The 19932-nt window shown below is 48.7% G+C and overlaps 1 protein-coding gene across 1 annotated transcript in view; it reads right to left on the bottom strand.

Moving 5' to 3' along the window:
* CNOT1 (CCR4-NOT transcription complex subunit 1) overlaps positions 1–19932 on the bottom strand; it is a 987642-nt gene that overhangs the window by 827069 nt on the left and 140641 nt on the right. Inside the window, 1 exon segment of the mRNA XM_029609242.1 lies at positions 11359–11562. Within this exon segment, the coding sequence (XP_029465102.1) occupies positions 11359–11562 (204 nt within the window).

Here is a 19932-nt window from a genome sequence, read left to right as displayed (position 1 = left end):
CCAGAACAACACAGGATATGCTATCCTACCATCTATTAGAGGCAGAGAACAATGGCAAGCTGAGGTAAGCATGGGACTCTATAATAAGACGACATCAGCAAACTAGGTGCTCTCTTCCTCCATCTGCTGGTAGGGGAGCATAACCCATGTCTGGACTGGTTTGGCAGACACTAAGAAATGAGCCCTTTCACTGGTGCAACAAAAAAAAAAAAAAGGGGGGGGTGGAGGGCTTAAACTCAAATGAAAGCACACTAATGAAGAACTTTCATGGAAAAAGCAAAAATACTCATCTTCGCAAACACAGCGAAGCAACAGCTGTTCAGAAAGAACGAGGCAGACATCTGAGGAAAAAAGCAAAAGGCATGCTACTTTACCAAGGGTATATAGAACTGCTGCACATGCTAAGACACCTACAAATTTGCTAGCAAATTTAGAAAACTATTTTGTGTCAGCATCACCTGTGTGTGACTAAAATGAACTGCTTACCTTCAGAGAAAGCAAATGTTGCTTACCTGTTAACAGATGTTCTCACAGGACAGGATGTTAGTCCTCACATATGGGTGACATCACAGGATGGAGCCCAATCACAGAACACTTGTCAAAGTTTCCAGAACTTTGACTGGCCCCAACTGGGCATGCCCAGCATGGCACTAACCCTGCAGCCAGCAGGGGTCCCCCTTCACTCTTGTTTAAAAGCTATAGATAGTGCCAAAAAATAAAGAAAATGTTACGAACCCAACACGGGGCAGCGGGCGGGTTTCGTGAGGACTAACATCCTGCTGTCCTGTGAAAACACCTGTTACAGGTAAGCTACATTTGCTTTCTCACAGGACAAGCAGGATGGTAGTCCTCACATATGGGTGAGTACTGAGCTGAGGATGTCCGAACATACATCAAATGTACCCAGGTGTGCAAGGCACTAGGACTGGGATAAAAATTTAGCTGAGGGCATCCTGAACCCTAACAGGTAGGCGGAAGGGTGTTGGTACGTCATGTTGGAAATAAGTTACGAAGGACAGACTGGCTGAAGATGGAATCTTGTCTTCCGGCCTTGTCCAAGCAATAGCGGGCTGCAAAGGTGTGGAGAGAACGCCAGGTGACAGCCCTGCAAATGTCAGGAAGCAGCACAGATAGTAGGTGTGCTACTGAAGTCACCATGGCCCTCACAGAGTGCTTTAACAAGGTCTTAAAATGGAATGCCCGCTTGCTGATAGCAAAAGGTTATGCAGTCAGGCAACCAGGGGGAGAGAGTCTGCTTACCCACAGGTTGCCCTAACTTGTTAGGATGGAAAGAGAAACAATTGAGTGCTTTCCCTGTGGGCAGCTGTACGGTCTAGGTAGAATGCTAGAGCCCGTTTACAGTCAAGGGTATGCAGAGCTTGTTCTCCTGGATTGGCATGGGGCCTGGGAAAAAAGGTAGGTACTATAATGGATTGATTGAGATGAAAGTCCGAAACTACCTTAGGCAAGAATTTAGGGTGACTGGAGTACTGCCCAGTCCTGCAGAAGTTTAGTGTAAGGCAGATAGGTAACTAGAACCTGTAATTCATTAACTCTGCGAGCCAAAGTGATTGCGAGAAGGAAAATCACTTTCCATGTGAGATAGCGAAGATCACAGGATTGAAGAGGTTTGAATGGTGGTTTCATGAGCCGACCCAAAACCAGATTGAGGTCCCAAGAAGGGGCCAGAGGATGCAGTGGAGGCTTGAAGTGAAGCAAGCCCTTCAGAAAGTGTTACTAGGGGTTGTACTGATATGGGAACATCCGACACCTTTATGAAAGGCGGCTACCGCACTGATGCGTTCTGATGGAAGAAGTTTTTAGACCTGACTGATAAGTGCCAGAGATAGTCCAAAATGTAGAGATTACTTACCTGATAATCTCGTTTTCCTTAGTGTATGCAGATGGACTCAAAACGAGTGGGTATAGTGTGCTCGTGCCAGCAGTTGGAGACAGATCAGACATCAGCATGGGTACATATACCCCCGCAGGAAGTGCAGCAATTCAGTAATCTTCCTTGCAAAAGCTTTATGGATATATGTGTAACTGACCGATCGTTTAAATGAACAGGATTACCCTGACAGATTGATAGTAGCTGGAGACCGCCAGTGTTCTCAACCAGAAGGCGTCGACACCCGGCAGGGTGGATGCCCTATTATAAGAAAAACATGGCTTACCGTGAGTCGGTGAATACCCATGTATGCCGGCAGCCGGGCGGGATGCTGAGTCCATCTGCATACACTAAGGAAAACGAGATTATCAGGTAAGTAATCTCTACATTTCCTAGCGTGTAGCAGATGGACTCAGGACAAATGGGATGTACAAAAGCTACTCCCGGACTGGGTGGGAGGCTGCCCGAGGTCCGTTTAGGATTGCCCTTGCAAATGCTGTGTCCTCCCTGGCCTGGACGTCCAGACAGTAGAATCTGGAGAAGGTATGGAGGGAGGACCACGTCGCCGCTTTACATATCTCTGCAGGCGACAGCATCCTAGTTTCTGCCCAAGAGGCCGCTTGCGCTCTGGTAGAGTGAGCCTTGACCCGTAGAGGTGGTGGTTTTCCCGCTTCTACGTAGGCTGCCTTGATAACTTCTTTGATGCAGCGGGCGATGGTTGCCCGGGAGACCGCTTCCCCTTGCTTCTTCCCGCTGTGAAGGACGAACAGGCGGTCCGTCTTTCGTACTGCTTCTGACATTTCCAGGTATCTGGACAGCAGCCGGCAGACGTCGAGATGGCGTAATATTTGACCTTCTTCCGACTTCTTCAAACCTTCCGTGGTAGGCAAGGATATGGTTTGGTTGAGGTGGAAGTGTGAGACTACTTTGGGTAAGAAGGAAGGAACCTTGCGAAGATGGATAGCCTCTGGAGTGATTCTGAGAAACGGATCATGGTAGGACAGTGCTTGTAGCTCTGAGATGCGGTCTGCTGAACATACAGCCAGCAGGAACACCATCTTCAAGGTTAGCAAACTGAGGGACAGGCCTCGAAGTGGTCTAAAGGTGTGTCCCGCTAGAAATTCCAACACTAGGTTGAGGTTCCACAGGGGCACTGGCCACTTCAGTGGCGGGCGAATGTGTTAGACTCCTTTCAGGAAACGTGAAACGTCTGGGTGTGTGGCGATGCTGTTGCCGTCACTCCGGGGACCGTAGCAGGATAGCGCTGCTACTTGAACCTTGATGGAAATGAGACAGACCCTTCTGAAGTCCACCTTGCAGGAAATCCAAAATGATAGGGATCTTAGCGGCATGTGGATTGGTGCTGTGAGTTTCGCACCAGGCTTCAAATACTCTCCAGATCCTTATATATATATGTTAGTGATGTGGAGAACTTGCATACTCAGAGGAGTGTATCTATTACCAGCCCCGAGTACCCTCTTTTCTTCAGTCTAGCCCTCTCAATGGCCAGACCGTAAGAGAGAATTGAGCTGATCCTCATGGAGGTTGGGACCTTGCCGCAGCAGGTCCCTGTGTGGAGGCAGGGGAAATGGAGTCCCTGCCAGTAGTCTTCTCATGTCTGCGTACCAGGGTCTTCTTGGCCAGTCCGGGGTCACTAGAAGAACTAGGCCTCTGTGCCGCTGAATCTTGTGTACAATAGCGCCCAGCAAGGGCCATGGAGGAAAGGCATATAGCAGGATCCCCTGAGGCCAAGGCTGTACCAGGGCATCGATCCCCTGTGATAGAGGATCCTGCCTGCGGCTGAAATATCTGGGTACTTGAGCGTTGGACCTGTCCGCTAGTAGGTCCATGCCCGGTGTCCCCCACTGATCCGCAATCATCTGGAAAGCCGTGGGCGACAGCTGCCATTCCCCTGGATTTAGGCTCTCTCTGCTGAGGAAGTCTGCCGTGGTGTTGTCCTTCCCGGCGATGTGGACGGCGGAGATGTCCTGGAGATTTGCTTCTGCCCAAATCATCAGGGGAGCTATTTCCAGGGATACCTGTTGGCTTCTGGTTCCGCCCTGACGATTGATGTATGCCACCGTGGCATACATCAATCGTCAGGGCTCTGTCACGAAGACTGTGGGCAAATCGCAGGCACGCTAGCCTGACTGCCTGTGCCTCTAGTCGGTTGATGTTCCACCCTGACTCTTCTCTGTTCCACCGCCCTTGGGCGGTGAGTTCTTCCCAGTGTGCTCCCCATCCGTTCAGGCTGGCATCTGTAGTGAGCAGGGTCCAGGTTGGGGAGGACATTCTTGACCCCCCGGCTCATGTGGCCGGGCTGCAACCACCACCGTACCCGATTCTGTACTCTGGCTGGTAGAGGTAGGTGTACGGTGTAGTTCTGTGATCGTGGGCTCCACCAAGATAGGAGGGCGCGTTGTAATGGTCTCATATGAGCCCGCGCCCATGGTTTCACCTCAAGAGTGGATGCCATAAGGCAGAGGACCTGTAGGTAATCCCAAGCTGTGGGCCGGGTGGCGCTCAGCAGGGCCTGCAGACGATTCCGGAGCTTTGCTCTCCTCTTGGCGGTCAGACTGACCTTGTCTTCCTGGGTGTCGAATTGGACTCCTGGTATTCCAGCGACTGAGAAGGTTGTAGGGAACTCTTGTTCAAGTTTACTACCCATCCTAGGCTTTCCAGAAGAGCTATAACTCTGTTGGTTGCCTGGTGGCTCTCCTCCAGTGACTTTGCCCTGATCAGCCAACCGTCCAGGTAGGGATGGACGAGGATTCCTTCCTGAGTGACACCACCACTACTACTATGACCTTGGTAAAGGTCCGCTGTGCGGTGGCTAACCCAGAGGGTAAAGCTCGGACCTGGAAGTGTTGGTTCAGGACTTTGAAGCGTAAATAGTGCTGGTGATCCCGATGGATTGGGATATGCAAGTAGGCTTCTGACAGATCTAGGGATGTGAGAAACTCCCCTGGCTGTACTGAATTTTTGACCGACCGCAGAGTTTCCATGAGAAAGCTGGGGACCCATAGGTGTCGGTTGACCGACTTGAGGTCCAGGATGGGCCTGAAAGTGCCCTCCTCCTTGGGCACTATGAAATAAATGGAATAATGCACAGAATTTATCTCCCCTGCAGGCACTGGGATTATGGCTTTTAGGGACAGGAGCCTCTGCAAGGTAGCTTCTAGTGCCGTCCTCTTGAGGGGTGAACAAGGAGATTCCACAAACTTGTCTGGCGGGAGCCGAAGAAAGTCCAGGTAATACCCTTCTCGGATGATGGCGAGGACCCACTGGTCCGAGGTAATCTCGACCCACCTGCGGTAGAAGAGGGTTAGCCTGCCCCCTATGGCTGCTACCCCCGGATGGGTCGGCTGATTGTCATTGTGGGGTACGGGCGGGACCCGAACCAGAGCCGGTTCCCCTCTTGTTGCTCTTAGTCCGAAAGGACTGGTTCCTGGCCTGCGGGCGAGGTGCTTGGTAGCGAGTCCTGTAAGGGTTGAAGCGCTGAGAGAGTTTCTACCTCTGGATGGCCTAGGAAAAGGGCGCTGGCTCCTCCTTGGCCTGTCTTCTGGTAGACGGGGTAATGGAGAGGCGCCCCATTTATTGGCCAGTTTCTCAAGGTCGCTGCCGAACAGGAGGGATCCCTTAAAGGGCATTCTCATGAGACGTGTCTTGGAAGAGGAGTCGGCCGACCAACTACGTAGCCAGAGCTGACTCCTGGCTGCCACTGCGGATGATACTCCCTTGGCTGCCGTACGGACTAGGTCGGAGGCTGTGTCAGTGAGGAACGAGAGAGCTGATTCCATCTCTTTTCCCGGGGTGTTATTCCTAGCCTGTGATAAACAGGAACGCGTCACCACGATGCAGCAGGCCGCAATTTGTAGGGACATGGCTGCCACCTCAAAAGCTTGTTTCAGAATGGCATCCATGCGCCGGTCATGTGTATCCTTGAGGGCCGTCCCCCCTTCCACCAGAATTGTGGTGCGCTTCACAATCGCACTTACTATGGCGTCTACCTGAGGGCACGCCAGCATTCCCTTAGCTGCCAGGTCTAAGGGGTACATGCCAGCCAAGGCCCGACCCCCTTTGAATGAGGCCTCTGGCGCATTCCATTCCAGATCGATTAGCTGCTGTGCTGCTTGTAGGAAGGGAAAATGGTGAGTCATTTGACGCAGGCCCTATAACAGGGGGTTCATTCTCGGTTCCCCTGGAGCGCCATGGCCCAGAAGAGCCAGTTCCGACAGGCATTGAGAGATCAGTCCTGGGAGATCCTCTTTCAGAAAGAAGCGCCTCATGGTCCGATATGGTTCAATCCCCAAGGGAAATTCTCCCTCCTCGGGGGGCTCTTAGTCTTCCTCAGGGCAATCTGAATCCCCATAAGTGGGGCTTCCGGGTGGCAAGTGGCCGTGCCTAGGACTTGAGGGTCCAGGGGCCCGGTCATGCGGTATGTATGGACCAGTTCGGGGCGCAGCCTGCACTGTGACAAAGGCATGAATCCCCTTGAATAATTCCACCCAGGAAAGCGAAGCCGGATCTGGCCTTAGGGGCACCAGGTCTCTCGGGTTCCCTGGCAGCTCCCCGCTGCCTGCTAGGTCCGGGGTGTTCCCTGAGGAACTGGCAAGTATGCTGGGCTGCGACCGGTCCTGGCCTGGAACTCCCAGGGCCTCTTCACATTGGGCACATAAGGAGTCTGCTTCCTCGCTCTGTGTGGCTCTGAGGTTGCATGCAGAGCAGAGGCTTATGCCTGATTCAGGAGGTGCGAGCTCCGCTGACGCATGGGCTCTCTTACGCTCCATCTCGTCTGTTAATTCAGCTAGAGTCTGCGCTTTGTAATATGCGCTTATCCACGGGCACCTAACAGTATGTGCCGAGCAACGGGCGCCTAACAGAGCAACATGCGTCTATCAACGTACGCGTAGCAACATGCGCCTATTGCGCTGTGACGAACCAGGACAGAAGGCGTCGGCGAGCAGACAGGCAAAATGGCGACCCCCTTGGCGGGTTGCCACTTAGGCAGACTATGCTACTCCTCAGTTCCTCGGAGACCCACAAGTAAAGATGTACGCCTTACCTTGTCTTCGGTGCTTCCCGGTTGCGACCCGGGCTGTCTCCGGCTGCGGGGGGAGAGGGTGATTACCATCACCGCCGCGCTCGAGGAGGTGCACCCGCTGCCTCTGGGCCGCGCCCGAACTAGTCTCGCTGGGGGGCCAAGTCCACGCCGGGACCGAGGCTGCCTCTATGCCACGCCCGAGCCCTTCTCACCCGGGGGCTAGGTCCCTGCCGCGAATCGGCCACCGGACAGAGGCTCTTACCTCCGAGGGACCACGGAAATCGCCTCGGGAAACTCAACTGGGGGAAGGACCAAATGGTATCACCGCAGGAGTGCGGGGCTCGTCTTCAGGTAGGTTTCTTCTATGAATTTAGTTGTTAGAATTTGGAAACACGCTCAGCGAACGTGAGGTAGCTCCAAACTGCTTTGGAGACGGAAATTACTGAATTGCTGCACTTCCTGCGGGGGTATATGTACCCATGCTGACGTCAGATCCGTCTCCAACTGCTGGCACGAGCACACTATACCCACTTGTTTTGAGTCCATCTGCTACACGCTAGGAAAACAGTGATTGGACAGGTAAAGGGGTCAAGGGACTGAGAAGAGCACCATGATGTAAACCTGCTCCATTTGTAAGAGTAAGATTTTCTCGTGGAAGGCTTCCGTGAAGCAATCAAGACACGGGAAACTGGTTCAGAAAGGTTAAGTGACTGAAGGATTAACCTTTCAACATCCATGCCATCAGGGACAAGGCTTGAAGGTTGGGGTGGCTTTTGAGTGATCAGAAGCAGGTCCTTTCCCAAGGGAATGTGCCTGCAAATGGAGATATCCTGAAGTTTTGGAAACCACACTTGGCGTGTGGCCAGTGAGGTGCTATCAGGATCATGGTTCCCTTGTCCTGACGTAACTTTACGAGAGTCTTCAAAAGAAGAGGAAGCGGAGGAAATGCATAGAGTAGACCGGTTGCCCACGAGAGGGAAAATGCGTCTCTGGGCTGAGTGTTTGCTGCGAATGAGAGAGCAGAAGTTCTCTACTTTGTGGTTTTGAAGAGACGCAAAGAGGTCTATTTGAGGATATCCCCATTGTTGGAAGATGGAACTCTACTGAGGGGTTGAGAGACCACTCTTGCGGTTGAAAGATACGACTCAACTTGTCTGCCAACACATTGTCCACTCGCGGCAAGTAGGTGGCCCTGAGGTACATCGAATGGGATAGGGCTTCCGCCCATATATGTACAGCTTCCTGACACAGAAGGAAGGAGCCCATGCCTCCCTGTTTGTTGATGTACCACATGGCCACCTGGTTGTCCGTCTGGATCAGGATAACTTTATTTGAGAGGCAATCCTGAAATGCCCTGAGAGCATATCTGATTGCTCGAAGCTTCAGGAAATTTATTTGGTGTTTGGCTTCCTCTGGAGACCAAGACCCTTGTGTCTGCAGATTGGCCACATGAGCTCCTCAGCCGAGGTTGGAAGCATCGGTGGTGAGGGTCTGGAGCCTGAAAGGGCAAGCCTTGGAGGAGATTGATCTCATTTTTCCACCAGGCAAGAGACTGATGGAGTGAGTCAGTTACGTGGACAATGGTTGACAGGGGCTCAATGCTTTGAGTCCATTGTGACCGTAGAGTCCACTGCATGACTCGCATGGCCAAACGGGCCATTGGTGTGACCTGAACTGAGGACGCCATGTGTCCCAGAAGGATGACCAATGGCATCTAGAAACTTCTGTTCCTTTCCAGGGGGAAAAGAAGTGTGAGGCTTTGATCTCTGCTCTTTTCTGTGTAGATTCTACCACTACAGATTGGTGATCCAATTGAGGTTTCTGAAAACCTGGAGCTGACTGCACCAAATAGGTAGTGTCAGCTTTTCTGTGGACTGGAGCAATGGAGCCAGGATTTTCCCAGGTCTTCTTGAGGAGATCCAGAAGAACCTGGTGGATAGGGATGGAGGTTATTTCCTTGGGAGCATCCAGGAATTGGAGCAACTCCATCTGATGTCTATCATCCTGCTCAGTCTGTAATTGGAAGGGAACCAATTCAGACATTTCCTTCACAAAGCTTATAAAGGAAAGGTCCTCTGGAGGAGAATGCTTTCTACTTTCAGTGGGTGAAGGCAAATTGGTGTCTGGAGAGGAATCATCAGTCCAGGTATCATAGGGATCAGCACCTGCCCCTCTAGGAACTAGAGGGGGATGGTGTGGTGGGATACCCGAGGGTGCTGGTCCAGGCTCCGAAGGAGTCAAAGGAATAATTGGAGGCACCGATGAAGGCACCGGCGCAGGCATCAATGGATGCCTCGGCGGCGCCGACTGGTGTATTGGCACAGATGGTTGGACCGATGGCGATTGACATATCTACATCGATGGCTGAGGCAGAACTCCCGATGAAGGGATGTGGAACAGTGTTTCTCCTCCCGATGAGAAAGCAAGCGGGGAGGGCACCGGAGCCATCTGTGACCCGGGGTCCATCAGTGGAAAAGCGGCAATGAGCGCTTCCATCCTGGAGAGCAGCGGTGCCAATGCTGCCGGAATCGGGTTGGTGGTCGGTTCCAAAATCTGTACCGGTGTCAGAGGAACTTGGAGTCGTTGCATCGCCTTGTCGGTGGCCTCCTGAACCATCCGGTCCAGTTCTTCTCGGAGACCTGGAGCAAGCAGCCCTGGCTCCGGAACAGAAGGAGACAAAGGCATAGCCGGAGGGACCACCATTAAAGGAGGAGTCGCGGCTCCCTATCCCCTGTCAGGTGAGGGTTGCCTCGGTGACTCGGTCGCTGAAAAGGTCGGTGCCTTTTCTGGACGGGGTTTCTTCGACGGCGGCTCTGACGATTGCGAGGTCGATGATTCCGCTCGTTCGATGGTCCGAGACTTTCGATGTCAATGTGTGTCTGCGATCCCCTCGGTCCTGGGGGGGGGGGGTGTCGAAGGCCGAGATGTCGATGCCAGATGGCCACCGGCCGGTGGTTGATGCTGTCACGAAGTTGACGGAGCTGGTTCTGACGATGTCGATGCAATGGACGGAGTCGGGGTTTGAGCACGGAAGAGAAGTTCCATCTTCTCCATTCTGGCCTTGCGACCTTTTGGTGTCATTAGGGCACATTAGGTGCAGGTCAAGACATCGTGCTCTCGTCCAAGACACATTACACAGACTTTACGGGGGTCTGTGATGGACATGGTGTGATTACAGTCTGGGCACTGAAAGAACCCCAACGCCATGGCAAAAAATTGAGCTGCGGTACGGTCAACGGCCAGTAGGCCACGAGGGCCAAACTCGATGGTAATCGACGAAGAATGGGTAAAATCTTACCGGAGTACTGCGGCTTGGAAAAGTTAAAGGAGGGACCCCCTGTGGGGCAAATTAACTTTTAGTAATTCCATGAGGAAAATTCCTCTCAGGAATATCTGCAGAGCTCCTTAACTGCGAGGCTACTGCTGTGCAGAAAAAAAAAAAGACTGAAGGGGGACCCCTGCTGGCTGCAGGGTTAGTGCCATGCTGGGAATGCCCAGTAGGAGCCAGTCAAAGTTCCGGAAAGTTTGACAAAAAGTGTTCTGTGATTGGGCTCCATCCTGTGATGTCACATATGTGAGGACTAACATCCTGCTTGTCCTGTGAGAAACTGTTTACTAAGCAGGCCAATGTGGAACATCTGTTCTGGAGAATGGTTCAGAGATGGCAATGGTTAAAACTTAGGGGCCCTTCCATAAATTCCTATAGATTCTTTGACCTCATCACTAAAGATTTCCACCACTGCAGGGACAATCAAACCTTTCATACAATTCCCCTCTGAAGCCAGAGCCCAACCACCATCAGTTACTGGTTACTATAGGTGTGACCAACAGCTAGAGAAATTAAGATAACTAGAAATTACTGAATACCACAGAAGAAGCATGGCCAGAAAAGATCCAAGATCAAAACAAAGAAAATTTCTTATAAGACAACCAAAGAAATTCTACCAAGCAATCTGCTTAGCATGGCCACATCACAGAAAAAAAAAATTATCTGAGGTGCCAAACAACCTAATAGAGAGACTTTAAGGCTGAAGCATAAAGAAAGTGGCAAAATGACAGAACACAACAGGGGTCCTTAAAACTTTAGTCCATATTTGATAGGTTGAGCAAACCGAGGAACTAAGGGGAGCTATGGGGCTGCCACAGTATGTGGGAGTATATATGTGTTACTATAACAACTCAGCACAGTTACCAAATATTCATAGTAATTGCCCCTCGATCTGTTATGTGTGAACTAATGTGCAGTATATATAGTGAGCCTAAGCCTGTCTGAGGGAAGCTGCAGGATTCAGGCCCCTTTGTTTTTGTGCGTTTTCCACACCTACAACCAATATGTAGCAGAACATACTGAAAAATCAAGTGGCCCACAAGAATAGAAACTGAACCTCTGCTCTAGATAGGCTTCAGTGGTTTGTCTTCATACCTCTGCGCAGCGTTTTAAGAAAAGCGTCAATCTGCTCCAGTCCAACTCCAAAGGCTCCCTTCTGCCCAAAAAGGAGATGGGATAGGAGAAGGTGCAGGACCTCTATAGCAATATCTTGAAAGCCACCTTCCTGATTTCCACCAACGTCTGCGTCAATGTAAGAACGCAACAGATCCGGAAGCTTCTGTTTGACAAACTGGACAGCTTTAAAAGGAGAAAAAAAAAAACACATATTGAGGACATGGAGAGATTTGCTTCATTGCCCTTCTCTAACTTCAAGGATTAAAGTTATATGCAACTCATTACATTCGTTTGATCCCATTTTGTCAATTCCTGCCCCCCCCCCCCCCCCCCCACCCCATTTCATATTCCTACTTTCAACTACCACCCCCTCAAATTAAACTTTTTTTTGTGTAAACATTATTGGTATTAAACGTGAAAATACACACTATAGTAAAAGAAGATAGTTAAACAACTTTTTGTATATAACCCACACCCCATCAAATTAAACTTCATTTTATGCCATTTAGTACAGATGCAGTAATTGTATTTTCAGATCTAAATACCATCTACTTTATTTTATAATCTATTTAAAGTTATATTTAATTTGATTCTCAAAAAGAATGAACTGCTGCAATAAAACGCTACATAAATGTTAACAATGAAAGATTCAAACAATCCTACTTAAAAGTAGCGCGAGCGAAAAAGCAATCAAGACTGCAGCACGTTCTCCCAGGCCTGCTAGATCTTGTCCAACTCCTCTTCAAAAACAGCCAATGCCATCATCAAATGGGAGATGTATCCATGGCAGACACCGGGACCTAGAGAGGCCACTGCAAATCCTGGGCTCTTTGGAAATATGAGCTCTTCTCCACAGAACAGAGGGGGCAGGGAAGTGTTTCTACAGCCACTGGACTGTCCTCACTCCCAGCATCACGCATGGATGGAGACTAATACCAATGCTTCTTCTGCTTCTCTTGATGCCTGGCATCAGAACTCCTTGGTAAGTGTCAAAGAGGTAGAATCCATTTCCATCTTTGAATGGGAAGAGACAATAGTCTTCCCAGGTTCCCTATCAGCCCTCAGCACTGGAGGGAACAAACCTTCCCCAGTGCTGCTTCCTCCACTAATGCAGCACCAAGGTCCCTCTGTATTGATGCTTTAGAATTGGACTTCTGATGCCTGAGGTACTTCATCAGTTCCATTTTAGGACCACCATCCTTTTGGGTGTTATGGTTGTCATGGGCACACATTCATGACACCCTTGGTCTTCATGCAATCCTCCAAGGTAGAAGACACGAGGATCAGTGAGACATGCTCCTGGCACACCAGGGGCATCATTGGAACCAGCTAGAGATGCTTGACCAAAAAAATAAGGGAAGAAAAAATCAAAACCAACAATGGTGATCAATGTCTGCCAGACAGATGGCATATTTCCCCAGCACCAAATGAACTCAAACTAACTACCCAAGGAAACTATCCCATTAGAAGACAGGAACAATACTGCAGGGCTTTACTACAAAATGAGCCTACTTTCAAAAACTGCCAGAGGTAAACTGATCAGAGGTGCCACAGAAAAAACAAGACAAAGTGCTCCTGCATAGATGTATGGTATGTTAGCATACATGGGCATTCTCATTGAGGCACAAAGTTTCAGAAACTGACAAGTTCCATGCCAGGCTCAAGCGGATGTGTTTCTGGTTGTCCTCTGAGAAATAAAAATCCAGGTAATTAAATGAAGACTCATAAGGGCAGATATACTAAAAGCATGTTAACCCTAGTATAGCAGAATTGCTTATCTGTAACATGTGTTCTCCCAGGACAGCAGGACGTAGTCCTCACATATGGGTGACGTCATTAGGCTGAGCCCTATTACGAAACACTTGTCAAAATTTCTAGAAACTGACTGGCACACTGAGCATGCCATGATCCTTGTGTCTACAGGGGTCTCCTTTCAGTCTCGTTTGTAGCAAAAAATGTGCGAGCAAAAAATGAACAAAAACTTAAGCGGACCCAACTCTGCGGGTTGGTGGGTGGGTTTCGTGAGGACTATATCCTGCTGTCCTGGGAGAACACCTGTTAAAGATAAGCAACTTTCTCCCAGGAGAAGCAGGATGGTAGCTCTCACATATGGGTGATTAAGCAAGCTACAGGCTGACTCATATTACAACAGGCCAATAGCAGACAACTCGTGTGACAGGCACAATAATTGGGGTGCTATTGGCAATGATGAGGCAGCCTGAATCACAGCAGGTGGTTGTGGAAGGAGTTGGGCATTATACTGGAAAAAACTTTTTCAAGACAGATTGTCCAAAGGCAGAGTCTTGAAGGCCTTCCTTATCTAAGCAGTAGTGGGCTGCGAATATGTGAAGAGCTCCATGTCACAGCCTAGCAAATGTCGGCAATTGGTACTGAACAATAGTGTGCTACCGATGTTGCCATGGCCCTTACAAAATGTGCCTTCACTCACCCCTGGAGAGGAAGGCCTGCTTCCTCATAGAATTCAATACAGTCTGCTAGCCAGCTGGAGAGAGTTTGTTTGCCCACTGCAACTCCCAGCTTGTTTTTGTCAAAAGAAACAGAGTTGGGTGGATTTCCTATGGACTGCAGTGTGGTCTAGATAGAATACAAGTGCACACTTACAGTTCAAGGTGTGCAAAAACCTCTCGCCCTGGTGAGAGTGAGGCCTTGGGAAAAGAGTGGGCAGACTATAGACTGAGTAAGGCGAGAGACTTATCCACCTTAGGAAGAAATTTAGGGTGAGTACAGAGGACCACTGTCACGGAGGAACCTAGTGTAGGGTGAGTATGCAACAAGGGCTTGTAACTCAAGGACCCTTTTAGAAGATGTAATGGCTACGAGGAAAAGAATTTTCCATGTCATAGGAATGCAAAGGCTCAAACAGGGAACGCATGAGCCTTGTGAGCACTACATTTAGGTCCCATTCCGTAATCGGTGATCGTAGAGAAGGCTTAAGTTGTAGAAAGCCCATGATAAGCTGACTCATAAGGGGTTGAGCCATTATCAGGGCATCCCCTACTCCCTGGAGGTATGCTGAAATGGCACGGAGGTGTACCTGTGCAGAGGATGTCTGGAGATCAGAATCTGAAAGGCACCCTATATAGCCTAACAGAGACGGAGTGGAGCAGGAAAAGGGGCCAATACCTTTTTGTGTACACCATTTAGTAAATTCTGTCCATTTCGAATGCTAAGATTTACGTGTAGAAGATTTTCGTGAAGCTACAAGCACCTGAAACACATTAGTGAAAAGATCTGAAGGTTCGGATGGTATAAAAAGCCGTGATTTTGTGTTATGAGATTGAGCTGTGGACAGGCGAATTGGTTCCTGGATTGATAGGTCGAGAAGTATGGAGAAGCATACTTGTCTAGGCCAGTACAGGGTATGAGAATCAGTAAACCCATCGTGCTGTAGCTTCAAGAGTTTTTTGGCTATGAGCAGTATTGGAGGAGACTTATATAGGAGGCCTTTGTTCCAGGGGCAAGCAAAGGCGTCCATGGCTAATGGGTGTCGTTGCCTGTGTAAGGAGCAGAAGCTGTCTACTTTGTGGTTCAATTCGGACGCAAAGAGGTCGATGGTTGGTGGACCTCAGTGCTAGAAGATTTTTCTCACTATATATGGGTTCAGAGACCACTCGTGGGGATGGAGACATTGTTTGAGATGGTTTGCTAGTACATTCGGTATGCCTGTTAGGGTGGCCCGGAGATGCATGGAGTGTGCAAGGGCCCAGGCCTGCACAGCTTGCTAGTAGAGCAGATAAGAGCCTGTGTGACCCTGCTTGTTAGAGTACCACACTGCCACTATGTTGTCTGTCTGTATCCACACAGTTTTGTGTGAGGCAGTGTTTGAAGGCATAAAGGGCATAATGTATGGCTCGAAGCTCCAGGAAGTTGATCAGAGATGGTTCATCGAGCGGAGTCTACACATATTGGGTTTGGAGGTTGTTAATACGAGCTCCCCAACCCAAGATGGATGTAACCGTGGCCAAGGTCACTTGAGGAATTTGTTACTGGATTGGTGACATGGATCAGGGACAAAAGCAGTTAAACGGCTTAGAGCTACTGAAATTTTAAAGTCCACTGAGTTTTTCTTATGGCTAGTCTAGCCATAGGAGTGACGTGGACTGTTGAAGCCACATCGCCCAGCAATGGGAAGAATTGATGGGCTGAGGCTATGTTGCATGTGCGCAGAGATGTGGACAGTTTGATAAGATGTCTGTGTGGCTGTTGGGCAGGAAGGATAGTCCAGATCTGTCTGATGGAGGCAAGGAGATGAGACGGAGCCATATGGGATTTATGGTAGTTGATCAGAAATCCCAGGTAATTTAGTAGATTTATAGTGAGTATTAGAAGATTTAGAGCTCCTTGCTTGGATTGACTCCTTATCAGGCAGTCGTCCAGGTAAGGAAACACGTGAATGCTTTTTCATAGATGAGCGGCAATCACTGCTAGGCATTTTGTGTAATACATGAGATGTTGAAGCTAGTTCGAATGGCAGAACTTTGTATTGAAAATGCTGTTGACTCACTATGATGCGTATTGAAGGTCCAGAGAATAGAGTCAACCTCCTTGTTGTAGTAAGGGAAGCATGGTGCTGAGAGACACCATACTGAACTTTTCTTTCTGAAGAAATTTGTTGAGATTTCTGAGGTCCAGGATGGGCGGAGGTCGCCTGTTTTCCTTGGAAGTAGGAAATAGCGAGATTAAGATCCTCTGCCTTGCTGTGTCTGGGGAACGGTGTCCTGAGCCCTGGTCCTCAGTAGGATGGACCATTCTGTTCTCTGGCAAGGTTTCAAAATCTAGAAGCCTGCCCGACTGGCGGAGCTGGTGTGATCTGGATATCAGTTGTTGACATGTACATGCTTTTTGAAGTGGACTGGTTGGTCTCACGCGGGAGTGGTAAAAAGGTCCTTCTAGCATCCCTCTTCACTGGTTTCCTAGCCGAGGAGGGAGAATTTGCAAGAAACGTAGAAAGCTGTCGCAGGGTCTCATGGTGGTCTTGCAATTGAGGACTATCTGCTGGACCTTGTGCACGAAGATATTATCTGTGGTGCATGGCAGATCAACTAGTTTATCTTGGACTTTGGGCCAGTAAATCAGGGGCTGTAAGCCAGGTTCACCATCTAGCACAGAATCAGGTTGCTGGCAACGAGAGGATGTTTCGAAGCAATCACATGTTGTTCGAACTTCATGTTGATGGCAGTGAGGTTCCCTCTGTGTTGTGTCAAACATAGCTGGTAAACAGCAAGGGATCCCCAGAATATTTTACGACCTAGACCCTCCTGAAAACTTCTGGTCCTCTTTAGTGACCAGGTCGAAAGGGGTGGTTTCAGACATTTCCTTTACAAAAGTGGCAAAGGAGATGTCATTTGGAGGGATAGTCTCCACTCTTCTGGTGGAGAAGGCTCTGAGAGGTAGGTAGGTTTAGGTCTCGATGGGATTTGTGCTGAAGCGGGATTAGAGACCCCATCACCCTTTGAGAGTTCCAGGATAGGTATAGGGGCCCATGGAGGCTCAGAAGGACAAATCAGCAATGACTTAGGCTGTCGTTGGTAGGGTACTGATGAGGGCAGCAAGGCGGTGTCGCAATGGTGCGAATATCAATGGCTCCAGTGTGTGTGCCGGTATGGGGGCCGGCATTGATTGAGGTTGTAGACTCCGGAAGGCATCGAGGACAGCCAGCTCCTCCCTGGGAAGTTGGTATAGGTAACACAGCTATAGGGGAGGCAGGCTAGGTGTTACTGGCACTTCCACATGGATCTGTGGTGGCTCAGTACCCGGCACTGGTGTCTGTGAGGAACTCCTCTTTGCCTCAGGTGTAGAGGAGCATGGAGACTTGTTCCCGGGCCCGCTTCACAACTGGCTCGATGGACATCGATGCCAATGCGGTATCTGTGCCAGCACTGAACGCGGAACCCTGTCGGTGCTGGTGACTGATTCCTACGGTGCTCAGCCTGGTCATCCTCCAGCACTGAGGAAGATGCCACCACTGTGCTGGATGGCGGTGACGGACAGTCACCGTGCCTCTACTGCTCCTGGCGTTTTTCACCCGAGAATTACACGGGGCTCTGGTTGAGATCCCGAAGTATGGAGCATTTTCATTAAGTCGAGGGCACTGAGGAGTCTACATCGACCGAGATGGTGTTGATGGCAGCTTCCATGGCATCAATGGGAACCGTGGACACCCCAATCCCTCTAGCCCCGATGGACCCAGTGGAAGATCGCAGTAAGGACATCCACGGACATAGTGTGATCGACATAGGGAGAGAGAAAAAAAAAAAAAGGGCCGCAAACATTTGGTAACCCAGGGGAACCGACAGTGAGGTGACAGGAACAGACCAGAGAACACAGAATAGTACTCACCGAGCATCAATGAAAATGTACACGAAGGGAGACCCATGTAGGGAAATTTGTGAAGTAAAACTTCAAGTTTTTCCGTGAGGAAAAGTTGTGAGAAAAAAATCTGAGCTCCTAAATGCGAGAAACTGCAGCGTGGAAAAAAAAAAGACTGAAGGGAGACCCCTGTGGACACAGGAATCATGGCATGCTGGGCATGCTCAGTGTTCTGTAATAGGGCTCTGCCTAATGATGTCACCCATATGTGAGGACTACCATCCTGCTTGTCCTGGGAGAAAGGTTTTAACTTGCATTTTAGTATACTTTCTGTATAAACTTGACCCTGGTATTTACAACTTTTTTTTTTTTTTGCAAAAAAAGCTAGGATTAGCATATATAAATTCAAATTACAGTGTAATGAGGGAAGCATGCTTACATAGACTGCTTTGCCCACATATTTGTACCACAAGACATTTAACTCCTGTTTCAGAAATGGAATTAAGCTTCCTACAGTACATGGAAACATTTCTTGAAATCAGTTTGTTCTAGTCCAATGATGCCAGTTATAGCACTGTTCATCTCCTGGATTTTTTTTTTCCCTACAGGAGGAGACTGCTTTGTGTGGACTAGTATCCTACTGTCATTGAATATCATGTGTTACAGGAAGCAACTAAACGTTCTCCAAGGACAAGCAAGAATCCCTAGCTATGGGTTATCCACAATGAGTAAACATACACAAATGGATGAATTTTGTTTGTTGGGATCATCCCCATTTATATTTTATGAGCGTTACATGGCAGCTTGGTTTGTTATTTAAGTGTAACACAAATTTATAAAAGTGAAACCTGGGGAAGGGGGGTATTGAGGACTACCTCAGTGGGGGGGGGGGGGGGGGGGGGGGGGGGGCGCAGGGATTGACTGGCCAAAACTGACATCATAGTATCCAAAAAAAGTTAGACAAATGTGTCAAACATCCACATTGCCATCCATGGAGATTTGTGATACTGCAATCTTAAGATGGGCCACCAAACTGGCTTGCACATTATGAGCCTGGACATGTTCCACAGTTATGCAATCTACTATCCAATCAGACTGTATTTGGCTACAGAGGTCTCAGATCTTTTATTTTGTTGAGTTTTATATACCATCGATCGGTATCGCCATCACAACAGTTTACAAGATTCGATTGGTATAGTGTGTATGACACATGCGAAGTGTGGATATAACGGTTTACAAGCTTCATTCGTTATCGGGTGGGTTACAAAATGTCCGTGTAGGGAGAGTTTACATATGAGAAGTGTGGTCATAGAGGTTTACAACATTTGATCAGTATAGGACGAGTTACATAAGCAATGTATCTATCGTAGCAGAGTCAATCGTGTGTAAGTTTTGTTGATGGAATATGTACATTGGGGGAGGCTACGAGAAACAAAGCTGGATGAATTTGATAGATATTAGTCTGCTCTAGATAGGCAGCCAACACCATGAAGGAATTGTTCAACTTTATGGCCATGTAGCCTAAGGAAAAACAATGTTGGAGTGTTAAGGGAGAATTCAGACATCTATGAAATACAAGTAATTTGTGACTTTGGGAATGTTTAAACAATGGGAAGAAAAAAAAAGGGGGGGGTTGGAGTTTTATTTTGCTGTGAGAAAGCTAAACAGGGACCAACTGCAAAATTTAGACTTATCTTCAACTAAGGCAATATTTAGAGTGAACGGATATTAAATAAGTTGGTCTTTGCAGTTATTTGTAATAAGGCAATTAAGATGAGAACCTTTTTTTTAGGCTGTACAAGCTACTACTTCCTGAGGTACCTATCAAGTATAAACATGAGTTAGCATTGGGAAATGAATTCCAGCAAGAGATCCCAGAGGATACATGGGAGGATATTAAATACTGGATGACTAGATCCTCAATATAGAAGCACAGAAGCATGATGACAATGACCATACTGCCTAGTTCTTATGCCCATCCACACCAACTACTTAGCTTTATAATCCCTGATTGGTATGGCTGAGTAGCTATATGATGCTCTCCAGATGGTATCTAATTCCCTTTAAATAAAAAAATGTTTCCACTTGTAAATACGCACTAAATTGCATGTGAAGAGAAAGGTACTGTGTCATACATGGTGGGCTTGCCCCAATATATTAGAGTTTTTGAGGGATAAAAGGGTTCAAGAACTTATAAGGGATATAACTAGAGCAGGTTTAGAG

This window comes from Rhinatrema bivittatum, chromosome 7 (assembly GCF_901001135.1).
Source record: "Rhinatrema bivittatum chromosome 7, aRhiBiv1.1, whole genome shotgun sequence".
Lineage (NCBI taxonomy): Eukaryota > Metazoa > Chordata > Amphibia > Gymnophiona > Rhinatrematidae > Rhinatrema > Rhinatrema bivittatum.
This window is presented reverse-complemented; position numbering and strand designations above follow the sequence as displayed.